General features: G+C 43.8%; 1 protein-coding gene across 1 annotated transcript in view; it reads right to left on the bottom strand.

Moving 5' to 3' along the window:
• Positions 1-13,857, bottom strand: part of LOC129862049 (transmembrane protein 263-like) — a 43,442-nt gene extending 29,585 nt beyond the window's left edge. Inside the window, exons 1-2 of the mRNA XM_055933373.1 lie at positions 13,645-13,857; positions 12,805-12,916 (exon numbers count right to left, since the gene is read on the bottom strand). Coding sequence (XP_055789348.1) covers positions 12,805-12,916; positions 13,645-13,650 — 118 coding nt within the window. The 5' untranslated portion in view covers positions 13,651-13,857. The remainder of the gene's footprint in view (positions 1-12,804; positions 12,917-13,644) is intronic.
• Between the last annotated feature and the right edge of the window lie 7,776 nt (positions 13,858-21,633).

Below are 21,633 nucleotides of genomic sequence, written 5' to 3'. Positions count from 1 at the left end.
ATGTTTGTAGTGTGTCTCTCTGACCAAACCCTTGTGTCCCTGGATACCAAAGAGGACCAAAGTGAAAGCAGTGCTCCGCTCTCATCTCAGCCAAGGCTATCTCTCCTACAATGGTTGTCCTTGTGATCTGGCCAGATGACAGGAGATACAGCAGGATTCAGAAGTGAAGGCATTGTCAACTACAGAACAGTTACTTGGTACACGTTGGTTGGTGGTAATGCTTGTAGTATTTCTGAAGACTAGCGTTCCCTTGTGTCCCCAGAAAACCAAAGAGGGCCAAAGCTCTGAGTTCCATTTTCCTCTGCAACCATCAATTAATTTATTCAATATCCATGCACCCGGGGCAGACGAGGAATGTGACTTTAATTCCTGAGTAGCTGAGCAAGCTTAGGACCAGACAGATGAGTTAGGCCAGTTTCGGTCATTTCTCCACCCAACACAGGAAATACTCGCAGATGCTCGTATCGTCATAAACATTGTGTTAGACCAGCAACAGAAGGGAAATATTACATCTAGATTTGGCTAGATTAACCCCTGATTCCTTATGCTACAAAAGGTAGGCTAACTACTGTGGGTTTCAGAGAGAGATAAGGTTGAGAGAAAGAGACAAGAGAGAGAGATGGGAGAGAGGTGGGAGAGAGATGGGACAGACATGGGCCAATAAAGCAATGAAGTGTCATAATTTGCCAGCACAGATGGCAGACTTGGCGCCTTGCTGATTTTCATTGTTCTTGCGGAAAGTCTGCTATAGAGAGACTGTCAGTCCTTTGAACACAGCAGCAGTGAGGAAGGAGAGCTGTTCTCTCAACCTGTCAGCCCTACCACATTATCAATGTATACCTTCTGACAGAAACGTGCTGATAAGACAAAATAACACGCTGTGGAAAATAATTGGATATGAACATCCACAACACAAACAGCTCACTTTTCTTCATCTAAATTGCTCATATTTGACAAGTAGACATTCTCTCTCTCTCTCCCTGTCTCTCTCTCTCTGTCTCTCTCTCTCTCTGTCTCTCTCTCCCTGTCTCCCTCTCTGTCTCTCTCTCTCTCTCTGTCTCTCTCTGTCTCTCTCTGTCTCTCTCTGTCTCTCTCTGTCTCTCTCTGTCTCTCTCTGTCTCTCTCTGTCTCTCTCTGTCTCTCTCTGTCTCTCTGTCTCTCTGTCTCTCTGTCTCTCTGTCTCTCTGTCTCTCTGTCTCTCTGTCTCTCTGTCTCTCTGTCTCTGTGTCTCTCTCTCTGTCTCTCTGAGACAGCAAATGTTGTTTTAATCATTTTGTTCAAATGCCTCCTCACTTGCTCCTGTCTGCATGTATCCTCTAGCAAGCCTCCCAGAGGATTTCGTTTACAGTAACACAGAGATGTGAACAACCATTCAGGGGATGTCTTTAATAAAAATACATATATGCAGTCAAATGGGATATAAACACAGTGAACAGTGATCAAATATGTTCCTGTATTTCTGTTTCATGACAAACCATGGAGTAGTTGCGTTCCATCCCTGGGATAATACTATCTATATTCTCAAATCTTTAGTAGGACTACCATATACGCTTGTATGCCAATGGTGTCATCCACACTTGAATGGGTGAGTGATATTGTTATAAGACAGATGACCAAACAGAATGTTGACCACTGACCGTGTGTGTGTTGCGTGCATTGGGTCCTCTCTCCTCACTTTCCTATGGTTATGGAGATCAGCAAAGAAAAGAGTAGCTTTACTGACAGATCTCAGAGCAGCCCGTAAATAAACTCCCAGTCAGACCAGTGATGTTGATCGTGACTGATGGACTGTGATAGACTGTGGAGCTTTCTCCCATTCAGACCAGTGATGTTGATCGTGACTGATGGACTGTGATAGACTGTGGAGCTTTCTCCCATTCAGACCAGTGATGTTGATCGTGACTGATGGACTGTGATAGACTGTGGAGCTTTCTCCCATTCAACCCGTGATGTTGATCGTGACTGATGGACTGTGATAGACTGTGGAGCTTTCTCCCATTCAGACCAGTGATGTTGATCATGACTGATGGACTATGATAGACTGTGGAGCTTTCTCCCATTCAGACCAGTGATGTTAATCGTGACTGATGGACTGTGATAGACTGTGGAGCTTTCTCCCATTCAGACCAGTGATGTTAATCGTGACTGATGGACTGTGATAGACTGTGGAGCTTTCTCCCATTCAGACCAGTGATGTTAATCGTGACAGATGGACTGTGATAGACTGTGGAGCTTTCTCCCATTCAGACCAGTGATGTTAATCGTGACTGATGGACTGTGATAGACTGTGGAGCTTTCCCCCATTCAGACCAGTGATGTTAATCGTGACTGATGGACTGTGATAGACTGTGAAGCTTTGTCCTCAACCAACAGTTTGGTACCTCAGAATCACGGTGCATTTTGTGGACAAATGACCATTTCCACTGAGCCGACAACGCATCGAGGTGACACAAATTTGAAGCGAGGTCTTCCTGGAAGCAGGCAGACACGGGCTAAATTTGAAATGGCACCCTATTCCCTACACTGTATGTAGTGGACTACCAGTGCACTACCTAGGCCCTACACAGGCACTACATACAGTGTAGGTAATAGTGTGTGTGTGTGTGTGTGTGTGTGTTTCCTGCTCATTAAACACAGAAGGGTCATCTTCCCCCCGACTCCTCACAGGAGGGCTGTGCTGGAGATGGACGGACACACACACACACACACACGCACGCACGCACGCACGCACGCACGCACGCACGCACGCACGCACGCACACACTTCACGGTGTTGGAGATGTATACATTTACAGCAGCCTGAGGGCTGTAAAGTATGAACAACAACATAACCCATAGCCTCTCAATTACAAGCCACAGTGATAGGCTTCTGTTTGATTATATTATTAGGATAAAACTCGAATGGCTTTATCGTTTAAAAATACTGATGACAATCATGGAAAGCATGATCTCGTTTAAAGCACCCTGCTGCCCTGATTAATACAGTGTAACCTCACAGAGCCACACAATTTGATCACCCTGTAGCAGGATAACTTTACTGCAATGTAGAATATTTGAGTTTTAAAAAGGCTTCTGAAGTTTATAATTATGATGTATCAACCCCTACAGAAATGTCCCTTAATAATCATCATCTACATAATAATTCCCTTTTCCTGTTTCTGCAGGATTATTTTCCTGCTGTAGCAAACTAGCTCAAATGAAGATATTCCATGAGTCTAGGATCGGGTCACACAGAAGACTGGAGCTGGGCGGTGTTCTCCTTCTAATGAAAAGCTAGGCAGAGACACAGGTGGACAGGCTGTTGGGATAGGACTTGGGGGTAGTAGTACGCACGCACGCACCCACGCACGCACGCACACACAGTGTCTGGCTGAGAGTTCAGCTGTGTGATAGTCCATCCATCACAGTTACTCTGCACATCACCATCTTCCCCTGATGTGTACTGGACCTGTCAGTATGATGGAGCAGCCTACACCGCGCCACAAAACACGACAGGACAAACAGGGAGGAAAAGTCAATCAAACTTCATTTGGTTCTATTTATAACTCGCAACAGATGGAAATCTAGTCGATACCCACTGGAGAAACTTTGGTAAGAAGTTATGACAAAGAACAAACAAGCCCTGTCTTTTAGGCTGTTCTGATGTTGTAGTGGTTTGGAAGGGATGTGAAGGACGTGTTGTAGTGGTTTGGAAGGGATGTGAAGGACGTGTTGCAGTAGTGGTTTGGAAGGGATGTGAAGGACGTGTTGTAGTAGTGGTTTGGAAGGGATGTGAAGGACGTGTTGCAGTAGTGGTTTGGAAGGGATGTGAAGGACGTGTTGTAGTAGTGGTTTGGAAGTGATGTGAAGGACGTGTAGTAGTGGTTTGGAAGGGATGTGAAGGACGTGTTGCGGTGGTTTGGAAGGGATGTGAAGGACGTGTTGCAGTAGTGGTTTGGAAGGGATGTGAAACACGTGTTGTAGTAGTGGTTTGGAAGGGATGTGAAGGACGTGTTGTAGTAGTGGTTTGGAAGGGATGTGAAGGACGTGTTGCGGTGGTTTGGAAGGGATGTGAAGGACGTGTTGTAGTAGTGGTTTGGAAGGGATGTGAAGGACGTGTTGCGGTGGTTTGGAAGGGATGTGAAGGACGTGTTGCAGTAGTGGTTTGGAAGGGATATGAAGGACGTGTTGTAGTAGTGGTTTGGAAGGGATGTGAAGGACGTGTTGTAGTAGTGGTTTGGAAGGGATGTGAAGGTCGTGTTGTGGTGGTTTGGAAGGGATGTGAAGGACGTGTTGTAGTAGTGGTTTGGAAGGGATGTGAAGGACGTGTTGCGGTGGTTTGGAAGGGATGTGAAGGACGTGTTGCGGTGGTTTGGAAGGGATGTGAAGGGCGTGTTGTAGTGGTTTGGAAGGGATGTGAAGAACGTGTTGCGGTGGTTTGGAAGGGATGTGAAGGACGTGTTGCGGTGGTTTGGAAGGGATGTGAAGGGCGTGTTGTAGTGGTTTGGAAGGGATGTGAAGGACGTGTTGCGGTGGTTTGGAAGGGATGTGAAGGACGTGTTGCGGTGGTTTGGAAGGGATGTGAAGGTCGTGTTGTAGTGGTTTGGAAGGGATGTGAAGGACGTGTTGTAGTGGTTTGGAAGGGATGTGAAGGACGTGTTGTAGTGGTTTGGAAGGGATGTGAAGGACGTGTTGTAGTGGTTTGGAAGGGATGTGAAGGACGTATTATAGTGGTTTGGAAGGGATGTGAAGGACGTGTTGTAGTGGTTTGGAAGGGATGTGAAGGACGTGTTGCAGTGGTTTGGAAGGGATGTGAAGGACGTGTTGTAGTGGTTTGGAAGGGATGTGAAGGACGTATTGTAGTGGTTTGGAAGGGATGTGAAGGACATGTTGCGGTGGTTTGGAAGGGATGTGAAGGACGTATTGTAGTGGTTTGGAAGGGATGTGAAGGACGTGTTGCAGTGGTTTGGAAGGGATGTGAAGGACGTGTTGTAGTAGTGGCTTGGAAGGGATGTGAAGGACGTGTTGTAGTAGTGGTTTGGAAGGGATGTGAAGGACGTGTTGCAGTGGTTTGGAAGGGACGTGAAGGTCGTGTTGTAGTGGTTTGGAAGGGACGTGAAGGACGTGTAGTAGTGGTTTGGAAGGGATGTGAAGGACGTGTTGCAGTAGTGGTTTGGAAGGGATGTGAAGGACGTGTTGTAGTGGTTTGGAAGGGATGTGAAGGACGTGTTGCAGTAGTGGTTTGGAAGGGATGTGAAGGACGTGTTGTAGTAGTGGTTTGGAAGGGATGTGAAGGTCGTGTTGTGGTGGTTTGGAAGGGATGTGAAGGACGTGTTGCAGTAGTGGTTTGGAAGGGATGTGAAGGTCGTGTTGTGGTGGTTTGGAAGGGATGTGAAGGTCGTGTTGTGGTGGTTTGGAAGGGATGTGAAGGACGTGTTGTAGTAGTGGTTTGGAAGGGATGTGAAGGACGTGTTGTAGTAGTGGTTTGGAAGGGATGTGAAGGACGTGTTGCAGTAGTGGTTTGGAAGGGATGTGAAGGACGTGTTGTAGTGGTTTGGAAGGGACGTGAAGGACGTGTTGCAGTGGTTTGGAAGGGATGTGAAGGTCGTGTTGTAGTGGTTTCTACTGAGGATATGTGACTGTCATGAGAATGACTGATTCAAGTAGCTATGTAACTAATCAAACCTACTATGAAGGTATTTCTATGATTGAAAAGAAAACATAGAAGGCATGGCCCAGTAGTACAGATGGGATCTAGCGGCACAGTACACTGGCTGACTGATGCTGATTCTGTGAACATGGGCACAGCATTTCCTGCTGGGCATTTTCTGTTTTAATCCTGTTTGTTTGGGTTACAGAGGATGTGAAGGTCGTGTTGTGGTGGTTTGGAAGGGATGTGAAGGACGTGTTGCAGTAGTGGTTTGGAAGGGATGTGAAGGTCGTGTTGTGGTGTTGCGCTTACATCCGGTTTGGAGCGAGCGGTCGCATTTGCATTCGCTCTGCAGGTAGTATAACTTTTCATTACATTTCATTACATTTCATTATAGTACAACGGTTTAATTTGTCTAACCTTAGCAATTTCTTCTTAGCTAGCTACTTAGCCGTCTGTGTATAAAAGATAATTGCGTAATTATCGTATTTCGTCGTCTATCGTAGTCCACACTGCTATCTGCCCAGCAGCTAGCAAACGTCCACCGTCTACCGAATAGTAGTATAACTTTTCATTACATTTCATTATAGTACAACGGTCTGATTTTCATTTTCATTACAGTACAACGGTTTGATTTGTTTGATCTTAGCTAGCTACATAGCCGTCTTTGCATCAAACATAATTGTGTAGTTATTGAGGTTCGCCAGCCAGCTATTTTCGCCCTAACGTAACGCAACGTAGCCAACACTGCTAGCTAGCCAGCTTGCCACCGAATAGCAGCATTGTAGAAACGAGTGCATTACAACGGAACGACTTGATCAGTGTAGTGTTGGCTGACTACACAGTTGTCTTTGCTATCTTTGATTTGTATTTGTTCGATCTTAGCTAGCTACTTAGCTGGCTACATGGCCGTCTTTGTATCGGTGATAATTGTGTAGTTATCGAGGTTCGCTGAGGTTCGCTAGCCAGGTATTCTCGTCCTAACGTAACGTAACGTAACGTAGTCAACCCTGCTAGCTAGCCAGCTAGCCACCGATTAGCAGCACTGTAGAAACGATTACATTACAACGGAACGACTTGACTTGTGTAGTGTTAGCTAGCTACATAGTTTTCTTTGCTATCTTTGTATCTAAGATAATTGTGTAGCTTTGAGTAATTATCGGTTAGCTAGCCAGCTATTTTTCGCCTGCCGCGCTGCCGTCCTCCTACCTAGCCAACACTGCTAGCTAGCCAACTTCTACCGAATAGCAGCACTGTAGAAACTTACATTACAACGGAACGACTTGATTAGCGTAGTGTTAGCTAGTTGTCTTTGCTGTCCTTGTATCCATGATAATTGTGTAGTTTAGAGAAATTTAGTGAAATTGTCGAGGTTACCTAGCCAGCTTCACTTTCAACAACGTAGCCACTGCTAGCCAGGCTACTTCACCAGCCAGCAGTACTATATCATTTTAGTCAATAAGATCTTTTATTTTATTTATTTTTTTGCAACGTAAGCTTAACTTTCTGAACATTCGAGACGTGTAGCCCACTTGTCATTCTAATCTCCTTTGCATTAGCGTAGCCTCTTCTGTAGCCTGTCAACTATGTGTCTGTCTATCCCTGTTCTCTCCTCTCTGCACAGACCATACAAACGCTTCACACCGCGTGGCCGCGCCCACCCTAACCTGGTGGTCCCAGCCCGCACGACCCACGTGGAGTTCCAGGTCTCCGGTAGCCTCTGGAACTGCCGATCTGCGGCCAACAAGGCTGAGCTCATCTCAGCCTATGCGTCCCTCCAGTCCCTCGACTTCTTGGCACTGACGGAAACATGGCTCACCACAGATAACACTGCTACTCCTACTGCTCTCTCTTCGTCTGCCCACGTGTTCTCGCACACCCCGAGAGCTTCTGGTCAGCGGGGTGGTGGCACCGGGATCCTCATCTCTCCCAAGTGGTCATTCTCTCTTTCTCCCCTTACCCATCTGTCTATCGCCTCCTTTGAATTCCATGCTGTCACAGTTACCAGCCCTTTCAAGCTTAACATCCTTATCATTTATCGCCCTCCAGGTTCCCTTGGAGAGTTCATCAATGAGCTTGATGCCTTGATAAGCTCCTTTCCTGAGGACGGCTCACCTCTCACAGTTCTGGGTGACTTTAACCTCCCCATGTCTACCTTTGACTCATTCCTCTCTGCCTCCTTCTTTCCACTCCTCTCCTCTTTTGACCTCACCCTCTCACCTTCCCCCCCTACTCACAAGGCAGGCAATACGCTTGACCTCATCTTTACTAGATGCTGTTCTTCCACTAACCTCATTGCAACTCCCCTCCAAGTCTCCGACCACTACCTTGTATCCTTTTCCCTCTCGCTCTCATCCAACACTTCCCACACTGCCCCTACTCGGATGGTATCGCGCCGTCCCAACCTTCGCTCTCTCTTCCCCGCTACTCTCTCCTCTTCCATCCTATCATCTCTTCCCTCTGCCCAAACCTTCTCCAACCTATCTCCTGATTCTGCCTCCTCAACCCTCCTCTCCTCCCTTTCTGCATCCTTTGACTCTCTATGTCCCCTATCCTCCAGGCCGGCTCGGTCCTCCCCTCCCGCTCCGTGGCTCGACGACTCATTGCGAGCTCACAGAACAGGGCTCCGGGCAGCCGAGCGGAAATGGAGGAAAACTCGCCTCCCTGCGGACCTGGCATCCTTTCACTCCCTCCTCTCTACATTTTCCTCTTCTGTCTCTGCTGCTAAAGCCACTTTCTACCACTCTAAATTCCAAGCATCTGCCTCTAACCCTAGGAAGCTCTTTGCCACCTTCTCCTCCCTCCTGAATCCTCCTCCCCCTCCCCCCCCCTCCTCCCTCTCTGCAGACGACTTCGTCAACCATTTTGAAAAGAAGGTCGACGACATCCGATCCTCGTTTGCTAAGTCAAACGACACCGCTGGTTCTGCTCACACTGCCCTACCCTGTGCTTTGACCTCTTTCTCCCCTCTCTCTCCAGATGAAATCTCGCGTCTTGTGACGGCCGGCCGCCCAACAACCTGCCCGCTTGACCCTATCCCCTCCTCTCTTCTCCAGACCATTTCCGGAGACCTTCTCCCTTACCTCACCTCGCTCATCAACTCATCCCTGACCGCTGGCTACGTCCCTTCCGTCTTCAAGAGAGCGAGAGTTGCACCCCTTCTGAAAAAACCTACACTCGATCCCTCCGATGTCAACAACTACAGACCAGTATCCCTTCTTTCTTTTCTCTCCAAAACTCTTGAACGTGCCGTCCTTGGCCAGCTCTCCTGCTATCTCTCTCAGAATGACCTTCTTGATCCAAATCAGTCAGGTTTCAAGACTAGTCACTCAACTGAGACTGCTCTTCTCTGTATCACGGAGGCGCTCCGCACTGCTAAAGCTAACTCTCTCTCCTCTGCTCTCATCCTTCTAGACCTATCGGCTGCCTTCGATACTGTGAACCATCAGATCCTCCTCTCCACCCTCTCCGAGTTGGGCATCTCCGGCGCGGCCCACGCTTGGATTGCGTCCTACCTGACAGGTCGCTCCTACCAGGTGGCGTGGCGAGAATCTGTCTCCTCACCACGCGCTCTCACCACTGGTGTCCCCCAGGGCTCTGTTCTAGGCCCTCTCCTATTCTCGCTATACACCAAGTCACTTGGCTCTGTCATAACCTCACATGGTCTCTCCTATCATTGCTATGCAGACGACACACAATTAATCTTCTCCTTTCCCCCTTCTGATGACCAGGTGGCGAATCGCATCTCTGCATGTCTGGCAGACATATCAGTGTGGATGACGGATCACCACCTCAAGCTGAACCTCGGCAAGACGGAGCTGCTCTTCCTCCCGGGGAAGGACTGTCCGTTCCATGATCTCGCCATCACGGTTGACAACTCCATTGTGTCCTCCTCCCAGAGCGCTAAGAACCTTGGCGTGATCCTGGACAACACCCTGTCGTTCTCCACTAACATCAAGGCGGTGGCCCGTTCCTGTAGGTTCATGCTCTACAACATCCGCAGAGTATGACCCTGCCTCACACAGGAAGCGGCGCAGGTCCTAATCCAGGCACTTGTCATCTCCCGTCTGGATTACTGCAACTCGCTGTTGGCTGGGCTCACTGCCTGTGCCATTAAACCCCTACAACTCATCCAGAACGCCGCAGCCCGTCTGGTGTTCAACCTTCCCAAGTTCTCTCACGTCACCCCGCTCCTCCGCTCTCTCCACTGGCTTCCAGTTGAAGCTCGCATCCGCTACAAGACCATGGTGCTTGCCTACGGAGCTGTGAGGGGAACGGCACCTCAGTACCTTCAGGCTCTGATCAGGCCCTACACCCAAACAAGGGCACTGCGTTCATCCACCTCTGGCCTGCTCGCCTCCCTACCACTGAGGAAGTACAGTTCCCGCTCAGCCCAGTCAAAACTGTTCGCTGCTCTGGCACCCCAATGGTGGAACAAACTCCCTCACGACGCCAGGACAGCGGAGTCAATCACCACCTTCCGGAGACACCTGAAACCCCACCTCTTCAAGGAATACCTAGGATAGGATAAAGCAATCCTTCTGCCCCCCCCCCCCCCCCCCCTTTAAAAGATCTAGATGCACTATTGTAAAGTGGCTGTTCCACTGGATGTCATAAGGTGAATGCACCAATTTGTAAGTCGCTCTGGATAAGAGCGTCTGCTAAATGACTTAAATGTATGTAAATGTAGAACACAGATTTGTACTGGGTCTTAGACTAGCTCTCAACTGCAGCTGGGTAAAATGAAGAACTACTAAAGTAGAAAATCACTTTAAGTTCCTCTCCTCCTATGGAAGACTTACACATACCTCTCTGACATGATGGTGATGAAAGATATATTAATTTAAACTCTTGTAGACTGATAACGACAACTGACTCCATGCTGGAAAAGTTTTACAGGACGTAAAACACTTAACATTCACATAGGCTATTCAGAGAGGAAACTATTGGGATAGGGATGAAATGCAACCTAGTTATTGTACCAGACATCAAATCAAATTAAGTTTATTTTATATAGCCCTTCGTACATCAGCTAATATCTCGAAGTGCTGTACAGAAACCCAGCCTAAAACCCCAAACAGCAAGCAATGCAGGTGTAGAAGCACGGTGGCTAGGAAAAACTCCCTAGAAAGGCCAAAACCTAGGAAGAAACCTAGAGAGGAACCAGGCTTTGAGGGGTGGCCAGTCCTCTTCTGGCTGTGCCGGGTGGAGATTATAACAGAACTATGCCAAGATGTTCAAAATGTTCATAAGTGACAAGCATGGTCAAATAATAATGTTTGAAAACTGAAACATCAGTTTCAAATATACATCATACCAAATGGTATGCAAGTGGTATGCAATACAATACTTTCAACATAGGATGAAAAGCCGAAGAGCAGTACAATGGCCTAATATAGCCTGATCACCAGAGATACTGTAATAACTTCACATTCTGGCAATGCCTCTGTAAATTAGAGCAACATATTGTTTCAAATATATAGCAGTGATACTTTGGTGAATCAGATTGCAGCTATTTCCAGTCCTTGACAAACATAGGGTTTGTTTGTTTCCAGAAAGAGAATTACCACAAATGACATTAAAAAAGAGAGAGGCATAAAAAGAGTTTTCTCAAAGAGAAGATGAGGGCAGAGTTTTTATCTGTATTCTGTTTCATGCTTCCTAAAATGTACTGACAGACCTCAATTACCTCGACACCGGTGCCCCCGCACATTGACTCTGTACCGGTACCCCCTGTATATAGCCCCGCTATTGTTATTTACTGCTGCTCTTTAATTATTTGTTATTCTTATCTCTTACCTTTTTTTTAAGGTATTTTCTGAAAACTGAATTGTTGGTTAAGGGCTTGTAAGTAAGCATGTATTAGTCGCATGTGACAAATAAAATTTGACTTGATGCTTTCTTTACACATGGGACGAGGACGTACGCACTTAAATGAGGTGAGTTAGGTCTACATTTCTTTCCACTGAAGTTGGATATTGACAGGCACAATTAGACCTAGATCTGATTAATGTAATGTTTTGGGAGGAGAGTGTGGAAAGTGGAAGGCATTAGCGTGAAAGACAGATGTATGAATGTCTTCATCTTAACAGCAGACCTTGGTTCAAATACTATTTGATTATTTAAAATATTTCACCTGCTTGAATGAGCTATCTTGGCGCAATTGAATTAATAGAATAGTTGAAAAAGTGCAAACCCCATCTGGCACTCCAGGCAGACTAAAGCCAATGATAAAAGTTTCTAAAGATATGGAATAGTTTCTGATTTGAAATACTATTTGAACCCCACAATAGCCTGTATCAGAAGATCTGTAATAATGATGAGGCAGTTAGTTGATCATGATTTCACTCATTTACATACAGTTCTGTTTGTCCCAAATAAAACCCTATTCGCTACATAGTGCACTACTTTTGACTGGTGCCCACAGGGCTCTGGTTAAATGTAGTGCACTATATAGGGAATAGGATGCCATTTGGGATGTTCGGCCTGTGTCTTGAAGAAATGAATTATCTCATTATCCCCACCAGACAGATAGCAATCGCCTCATATCATTTTATTTTAGCGCAGCCTTGTCTTGTGCGAATTGGCATACAAGGTTATAGTGCAGAATAATTGGTTGAATTAAATGTAGCATTTACTCTGAAGTAATGAGCAATAACCTTACATTTTAGCCTGTATAAGCATGGCAAATCACAGATAGAGCCTAGGTCTTGGGATATGGCTTCACTATCACCTACTGTTTCTATGTTGTTGCACATTAAATGATGATCAAAACCTTCTGTTGGCCAATATGCCCCTCTGCAGGCCATTAGGCTGTACTGCATCATCAGATGTACTGCATTATCAGATATGATCATGAGGCAAATGACTTGACTATTTCTGAACTATGGATGCAAGCCCTCTCAGAGCAAATACAAACTGCTGTTACAGTGGTTTCAGAGTGGACATTAATTCATGTAAGCTATATTTCTATAAGAGCATGGTGCAAAGAAAACCAAGACATCCACGTCAGAGAACGTTGAATATAAATTGTCTCCCATGTTGATTAATGTTCATTGCAATGGACTCTTCAGACACAAACACAAAAAATACATGTTTCAATGTTAAAGCCCTTTTCAGTAGTTAGTTTGAATCGAAACTCAGATATATCTGATTAATTAGAGAGCATGATCATACCTTCAGGAGGTTCTTCACGTAGATAAGGAGGAATCTCCTCGTTGTTGGAGTTGTCTACTGATGTTGAACTGCTACTGGCTTCCTCCACCACCTCATTTTCACCACTAGGAACCTACAGGACAAGTCAGGGTGAGAACTGCATCCACATAGGCCTAACTGAATAACTAATATCCTTTTGGGCTATTATATCTCATATAGTTGCATTTCGCAGTTTAAATAATTAATGATAACATAATAATAATCTCATGTAGTATGCCTATGTTGATCAATAGCGCCAGGATCAAATAAATACATTGAGAATAAAGAAAGTAAAACATTTTTTTTTTTTTTAAAGCTTAAAATGAAAACGTTATGTTTGATCTAGAGAATTGAGAATAAACTGTGATCATGTGGCACTAGGCAAAACTAATCCTATTACATTGACACACTTATAACTGGCCAAAAAATAGAGACAGCAAGAATACTGTTACAGTATCATGTCAAAGTGGCTGCTGTGTATCACGTGTCTGTAACACACGTACACAAAGTAATCAGCAACATGTTCTGCAGCAGTGAGGTCGCTACATACGTAGCAAACAAACAATAACTTGTTTTTCCTAAAAGAGCATCACAGTGGGCTGGCTATTAAGGGGGAGGAACTCGAGTGATGTACACGGTGTTCATTTTCCTGTATGTCACCAGCATTGTACACTACCTGCAACGTCTGTTATGCAATTGCAATAAAAACACTTTTTCCTTTTCTTGAATGCGAAAATGTGAGATTGCTACCAAAGACGTGCATTTCAAAAGCGTAGCTAACTGTACGATTTCAACAAAAACAAAATCCCACCATATACTCACTTTCATCTTTTGCTAGAAGCAGAATACTGATCTCTTTCTGAACACTGTCAATTCCGCCACACAAGTAAAATTGACTAATAAATGTGGAGCATAAAACACAAAACGTCTTCAAATTAACATATAACGAGGATCAGAGTTTCGTTTAGCTAAAATGTGCAGTGTTTTGCTGTCAAAATGTAACCGGAAGTGACGTTTGAGATGTTTACGGAATTCTTCTGTGACCTGCTGTAATGGTGATTATCAGTCGGAAGGGGATAGCATCGAGTCAAATGATTCAACGAGGCGCAGCAGCAGCAGCAACATATTGGTTCAGCTTTAGGCACTTTTAGGAGACTGACTAGAAAAGGCAAATAAATAGAAATGAGGAATCGGTATCAGGTGCAAGGTGATAGAGAAGACTAGATCCAGAGATGAAGGTTATTTACACAATTCAGAAATGGCGAAAATTGGTAGTTGTTAAAATAATTGAAAAACAAACGTTAACGTAGGTCTACTTGGCCAAATTTTTTATAGCAATACTCCTCTCAAGCACAAAAGACGAAATGCCTACTGGCCTATACACTATATCGCCAAAAGTATGTGGACGCCCCTTCAAATGAGTGGACTTGGCTATTTCAGTGACACCCACTACTGAAAGGTGTATAAAATCGGGCACACATCCATGCAATCTCCATAGACAAACATTGGCAGTAGAATGGCCTGTTCTGAAGAGCACAGTGATTTTCAACGTGGCATCGTCATAGGATGACACCTTTCCAACAGACCTGAAAATTACTGACGTCATAATTTGACCACATTGTTTTCCAGAGTTCCCAGTTGTCTTAAAAGCGCTACGTTTCACCACTGACCTTTAACCTTTTAAACCAAAAGATGACAACAAATACATGTTTGACAATTATAACCTTATCAATATGGAAAATGTAGTTAATTTATTTGACCATATTTCAATGTTAAGCAAACTAGCTAACTTTATTATTAGCAATTTTAGCTAGCTTAATTGTTCCACGGCACCTCAACACATTCATGTCGGACTTATGACTTTCCACTTCCCAGTGGAAGCCACCCTAAGGTAGGCCTAGACCTCTGTAACCCCATGGCTGCGTTTACACAGGCATCCTAATTCTGATCTTTTCCCACTAATTGGTATTTTGGCCAATCAGATCAGCTATTTTGTTAATAATTGGGCAATATATCAGAATTGGGTACCTTTGTAAATACAGCCCATGTTATCTCAAAAGCAGCTCTCCTTGAATAAGGAGCACGGGTCAGACTTGCCAATTCATAGACGGTAATGTTAAACAAATAACATCTATTCATGAACCTGTCCACCGCCTGGTGCAAATGCACCAATGCTGTCCCAAAGCTTACTCTAAATGTCAATACACGTCACTTGCGATACGGTTTTAGAAACATTTAGAACTTAACTTTCACATCGTCAAGAAAAAAATGAAAGGTTAAATTACTACACACCTTTATAGGGTTATAGTTATCACAGGGCCATATTTCCATGTAATAGCACATGTTTACAGAAGCCAGAGGTGACCGCGTGATCTAATTAGCTACCGGAGCGTCTCCTAACCCCTTGAAGAAGGATCCCAGCATAGTGTTGTAACTGAAAAATACTGTTGGCTAAAATTTGTGTTAAAACCGTTTAAACAGTAATTGTTTATTTTGCGTTTGTGTGATGTGAAAGTAGAGGGCTTTATTTTTCCAAAACTTTTCGACACTAAATGCTAAAACATTGTCGGATTGTAGTTCAACGTGATCAAGACAAAGGAGATGATTGTGGACTACAGGAAAAGCGCACCGAGCACACCCCCATTCTCATCGATGGGGCTCCAGTGGAGCTGGTTGAGAGCTTCAAGTTCCTTGGTGTCCACATCACCAACAAACTAACATGGTCCAAGTACACCAAGACAGTCGTGAAGAAGGCATGCCAAAACCTATTCCCCGTCAGGAACAAGGTCATGGAAAATATAAACCTAGCTGTTTTTTCTATACATCGGCAGGCCATTAAGTTGCCATTAAGTATGACAACAGCTATTCCCCCTCAGGAGACTGAAAAGATTTGGCATGGGTCCTCAGATCCTTAAAAGGTTCTACAGCTGCACCATCGAGGGCATCCTGACAGGTTGCATCACTACCTGGTATGGCAACTGCTTGGCCTCCGACTGGAAGGCACTACAGATGGTAGTGCGAACGGCCCAGTACATCACTGGTACAAAGCTTCCTACCATCCAGGACCTCTATACCAGGCTGTGTCAGAGGAAGGCCCTAAACATTTTCAAAGACTCCAGTCACCTTAGTCATAGACTGTTCTCTCTGCTACCACACGGCAAGCGGTACCGGAGCGCTTTTGCACTGCCCCCCCTCTTTTACACCGCTGCTACTCTCTGTTGTCATCATCTATGCATAGTCACATGTACATATTACCTCAACTAACCGGTGCCTCTGCACATTGACTCTGTATATAGGCTCGCTATTGTTATTTTACTGCTGCTCTTTAATTACTTGTTACTTTTATTTCTTATTCTTATCTGTATTTTTTTCAACTGCATTGTTGGCTAAGGGCTCATAATTAAGCATTTCACTGTAAGGTCTACTACACCTGTTGTATTCGGCGCAATGTGACTAATACAATTTGTTTTGATTTAGTTCACATGGAGCCGTCTGTGGTCCTTACCATCAGCTGAGAACCCAAGAGGGGGAACCTGTAGGCCGCCTTGGGTTCTCGAGAGTTGGGGTTGGACATCCCAAAAGGACTATCACACTACAGAAACCATAGCAAGGTATTCTATATAGGCTAGTGACAATCACACTACAGAAACCATAGAGCAAGGTGTTTGATATAGGCTAGTGACAATCACACTTCAGACACCATTACAAGGTATTCGATATAGGCTAGTGATAATCCTCACACTTCAGAAACTATTACAAGATATTCGATATAGGCTAGTGACAATCACACTACAGAAACCATTACAAGGTATTCGATATAGGCTAGTGATAATCCTCACACTTCAGAAACTATTACAAGATATTCGATATAGGCTAGTCACAATCACACTTCAGAAACCATTACAAGGTATTCGATATAGGTTAGTCACAATCACACGTCAGAAACCATTACGAGGTATTCGATATAGGCTAGTGATAATCATCACACTTCAGAAACCATTACAAGGTATTCAATATAGGTTAGTCACAATCACACTTTAGAAACCATTACAAGGTATTCAATATAGGTTAGTCACAATCACACGTCAGAAACCATTACGAGGTATTCGATATAGGCTAGTGATAATCATCACACTTCAGAAACCATTACAAGGTATTCAATATAGGTTAGTCACAATCACACTTCAGAAACCATTACAAGGTATTCGATATAGGTTAGTCACAATCACACTTCAGAAACCATTACAAGGTATTCGATATAGGTTAGTCACAATCACACGTCAGAAACCATTACAAGGTATTCGATATAGGTTAGTCACTATCACACGTCAGAAACCATTACAAGGTATTCGATATAGGTTAGAGATAATCACACCAGAGAGGCAATTGTTACACTTTACATTAGATTGACCAATACCAGGTGACATGGCCATGATTTTATCACCTGTAATTTTAACCCATGAATTCATTTGGAAATGAAAATGTTGAATATCTATATCATTTTCGCTCAGTGACTTTCAATATTGAAGATAATATAATGCTCTCAGAATGTAATACTTGAATGTAGAATGGAAATGCAATATTTTCTTTTTTTAAAGTACTATGTAGGCCTATACAAGCAATATAGGATAATCAAGAGCCACTTTACGTTCTTCTTGGCCTATAAGCCAAAACAAACAATCTGATTCTAAAAACAATGTAGATTGGCGTTGGAGAGAATAGCAGCCGTTTTACACACTCCTGACCAAGTGCTGTTTTGTGTGTTTTTTGCGCTGATCTTAAACATTTTTGTTCTTAATGTTTCCACCATCGTTTCCTATGACCGAAAAGAGCTTCTGGGCATCAGAACAGCTATCACTACCCTCTATGTGGATGAGGATTTCTACTTCAACGAGTCTGCTAGGAAGAACATACTGCTCATCCCGGACCATGCCCAAATCCCTGACACTGGAAAAAGGAAGAGGCTGCGTTATAGAGACTGGCGTGTGGTATAGAGACTGGCGTGTGGTATAGAGACTGGCGTGCGGTATAGAGACTGGCGTGCGGGATACCTGACGAGACTACGTCGGCAAGTGGATAAACCACCTCTACCCTCCGTTCTATTGGCGAACGTGCAATCACTGGAGAATAAACTGGATGAGCTCTGATCGTGTCACGATCGTCTAAGGGTGAGAGAGAGGACCAAGGCGCAGCGTGTGCAAAATACATCTTCTTTTATTTAGAAGAGAGAAAAAAAACACGAAACAAACAACTATACACAAACTAACAAAATAACGACCGTGAAGCTATAAAGACAAATAGTGCTGACACAAACACTACGACAAAACCTATTCCCCCTCAGGAGACTGAAAAGATTTGGCATGGGTCCTCAGATCCTTAAAAGGTTCTACAGCTGCACCATCGAGAGCATTCTGACAGGTTGCATCACTGCCTGGTATGTCATCTGCTCGGCCTCCGACCGCAAGGCACTACAGAGGGTAGTGCGAATGGCCCAGTACAACACTGGGGCCAAGCTTCCTGCCATCCAGGACCTGCCACCCAGGAATTCTTGAGGGAAACTTGTTTCAGTCTTCCATAGATTTGAGACTGGGACGGAGGTTCACCTTCTAGCAGGACAATGACCCTAAGCATACTGCTAAAGCAACACTCGAGTGGTTTAAGGGGAAACATTTAAATGTCTTGTCAAAGCCCAGACCTCAATCCAATTGAGAATCTGTGGTATGACTTAAAGATTGCTGTACATCAGCAGAACTCAACCAACTTAAAGGAGCTGGAGCAGTTTTGCCTTGAAGAATGAGCAAAAATCCCAGTGGCAAGACATACCCCAAGACACTTGCAGCTGTAATTGTTGCAAAAGGTGGCTCTACAAAGTATTGACTTTGGGGAGGGGGGGTGAATAGTTATGCACGCTCAAGTTTTCAGTTTTTTTGTCTTATTTCTTGTTTGTTTCACAACAAAAAATATTTTGCATCTTCAAAGTGGTAATCATGTTGTGTAAATCAATTGATACAACCCCCCCAAAAATCTATTTTAATTCCAGGTTGTAAGGCAACAAAATAGGGAAAAATGCCAAGGGGGTCACTACTTTCACAAGCATATGGCTTATTCTTTGCAACTCTGCCTAGAAGGCCAGCATCCCTGAATCGCCTCTTCACTGTTGACGTTGAGACTCGTGTTTTGCGGGTACTATTTAATGAAGCTGCCAGTTGAGGACCTGTGAGGTGTCTGGTTCTCAAACTAGACACTCTAATGTACTTGTCCTATTACTCAGTTTAACACTGGGGCCTCCAACTCCTCTTTCTATTCAGGTTAGAGCCAGGTTGCGCTGTTCTGTGAAGAGAGTAGTACACAGGGTTGTACGAGATCTTCAGTTTCTTGGCAATTTCTCACATGGAATAGCCTTCATTTCTCAGAACAAGAAAAGACTGACGAGTTTCAGAAGAAAGTTCTTTGTTTCTGGCCATTTTGAGCCTGTAATCTAACACAAATACTGATGCTCTAGATACTCAACTAGTCTAAAGAAGGCCAGTTTTATTGCTTCTTTAATCAGAACAACAGTTTTCAGCTGTGCTAACGTAATTGCAAAATGGGTTTTCTAATAATCAATTAGTCTTTTAAAATGATAAACTTGGATTAGCTAACACAACGTGCCATTGGAACACAGGAGTGGTGGTTGCTGATAATGGGCCTCTGTATGCCTGTGTAGATATTCCATTAAAAATCTGCTGTTTACAGCTACAATAGTCATTTACAACATTAACAATGTCTACACTGTATTTCTGATCAATTTGATGTTATTTTAATGGACAGAAAAATTTGCTTTTCTTTCAAAACCAAGGACATTTATAAGTGACCCCAAACTTTCTAACGGTTGTGTGTATATATATACGGTCTCGTGTTGAAGTAGAGGGACTTTCTTATATATATATGATTTTTTTTAAACTACATTCACTTGTTGACAACTATGATGTGATGACTGCAAATAGTAATTACCTGTGGTCGGTGTCAGAGCCCTCTACAGCCTAAGTTGTGAAAGACCTATACATCACGGCTAGATTCTTACTCATTTAGGTGAGCCGGTCTCGTGTTGAAGTAGAGGGACTTTCTTATTGGGCTATTGGTTAAGACGTTGGTTTCTCCAATGGTGGATCAGGGTTCAGATCGCACCTGTGATACTCATGGTTTGTGTCCAGATCACAGTTACATTTAAATACACATTGGGCATTTGAAATTTGACCTCACCTGGCCTACGTATTCCTTCTTTCTTCATATGAAAGAGCTCCTGGAATTAAAACTCATATCATATGTTTAGATAAGAGACTGAATTAACCAACTGATGAACTGATGAGGTGGTGGATCATTCTACAGAAAGTATGTGTAACATAATATACTCAAATGTTAAGCTGTACATAAGAGTATCTGTATATTTTCCTTGCCATATTGCTTGCCATGACTTGCCTTTCTGCCAGGATTTGAGTGGATTCAATTTGATATCTCCATTTCTAGAGGTACATTTATATGCAAGTTGTGTTGACTAATTTTGAGTTCAAATTTAATCGATTATTCTACGATTTTCCCCCTGAGCCTTGGTTTTCATGTTCAGTCCATTTAATCTAACAGTCATTTCATCTCAACCTGTGACTGTATTCAGTGTTTTATGCTAATTCAGTGCATCCTTCACTTCTATTTTACTGCATATTGCATTGATGAATACATGATTAGGTGACATTGAAAGTTGTGTATGTCACGAAAAGAATTTGCAGAAATTTCACTCTTACACATTAAAATGATATAATCTCTTTTATGATAAATATCATTATGTATATCTTCATGAATGTGTACATGTTCAATACCAGTATGTATATATCAAATATATAAACAGTAACAAGTGGGGTACTATTTTTTTTCTTCTACCACTGTCAACGGTACCTCGTCCCCAGGCTAATTGTGACGGGGAGAGAGTGAGCCAGCGGGTGAACGAGACTACTGTCAATAGTGTACCGTGGAAACAATAAGAATTTCCCCATGGTTCTTTACCCATCATTCTATAAACACTTAGAAAGACCTGAGCACCTAATCTCTCGTGACCTATAGCCCCCCAAGCTTAATTAAGAGAATCTCAACCCCCCACAGTAAAGACTGATCGACTTGTAACCCCTCTAACACACAACGCTAATTGGTAGTTGAAGCCCCTCATAGTCATAATCATTTTCTGTCTTTCTACTGTATACAGTGTGTTCGGAAAGTATTCAGACACCTTCACTTTTTTCACATTTTGTTACGTTACAGCCTTATTCTAAAATGTATTAAATTGCCTTTTTTTTGTCATCAATCTACACATAATACCCCATAATGACAAAGCAAAAACAGGTTTTTAGACATTTTTGCAAATGTATTAAAAAGAAAAAAACGTTTATATTATGATGCTGGCACCACCATGCTTCACCGTAGGGATGGTGCCAGGTTTCCTCCAGACCTGACACTTGGCATTCAGGCCAAAGAATGTTGTTTCTCATGGTCTGAGAGTCTTTAGGTGTTTTTTGGAAAACTCCAAGCGGGCTGTCTTGTGCCTTTTACTGAGTAGTGGCTTCCGTCTGGCCACTCTACCAAAAAGGCCTGAATGGTGGAGTACTAAAGAGATGGTTGTCCTTCTGGAAGGTTCTCCCATCTCCACAGAGGAACTCTAGAGCTCTGTCAGAGTGACCATCGGGTTCTTGGTCACCTCCCCTGACCAAGGCCAATCTCCCCCGATTGCTCAGTTTGACCGGGCGGCCAGCTCTAGGATGAGTCTTGGTGGTTCCATTTAAGAAA

This window comes from Salvelinus fontinalis, chromosome 9 (genome assembly GCF_029448725.1).
Source record: "Salvelinus fontinalis isolate EN_2023a chromosome 9, ASM2944872v1, whole genome shotgun sequence".
NCBI lineage: Eukaryota > Metazoa > Chordata > Actinopteri > Salmoniformes > Salmonidae > Salvelinus > Salvelinus fontinalis.
This window is presented reverse-complemented; position numbering and strand designations above follow the sequence as displayed.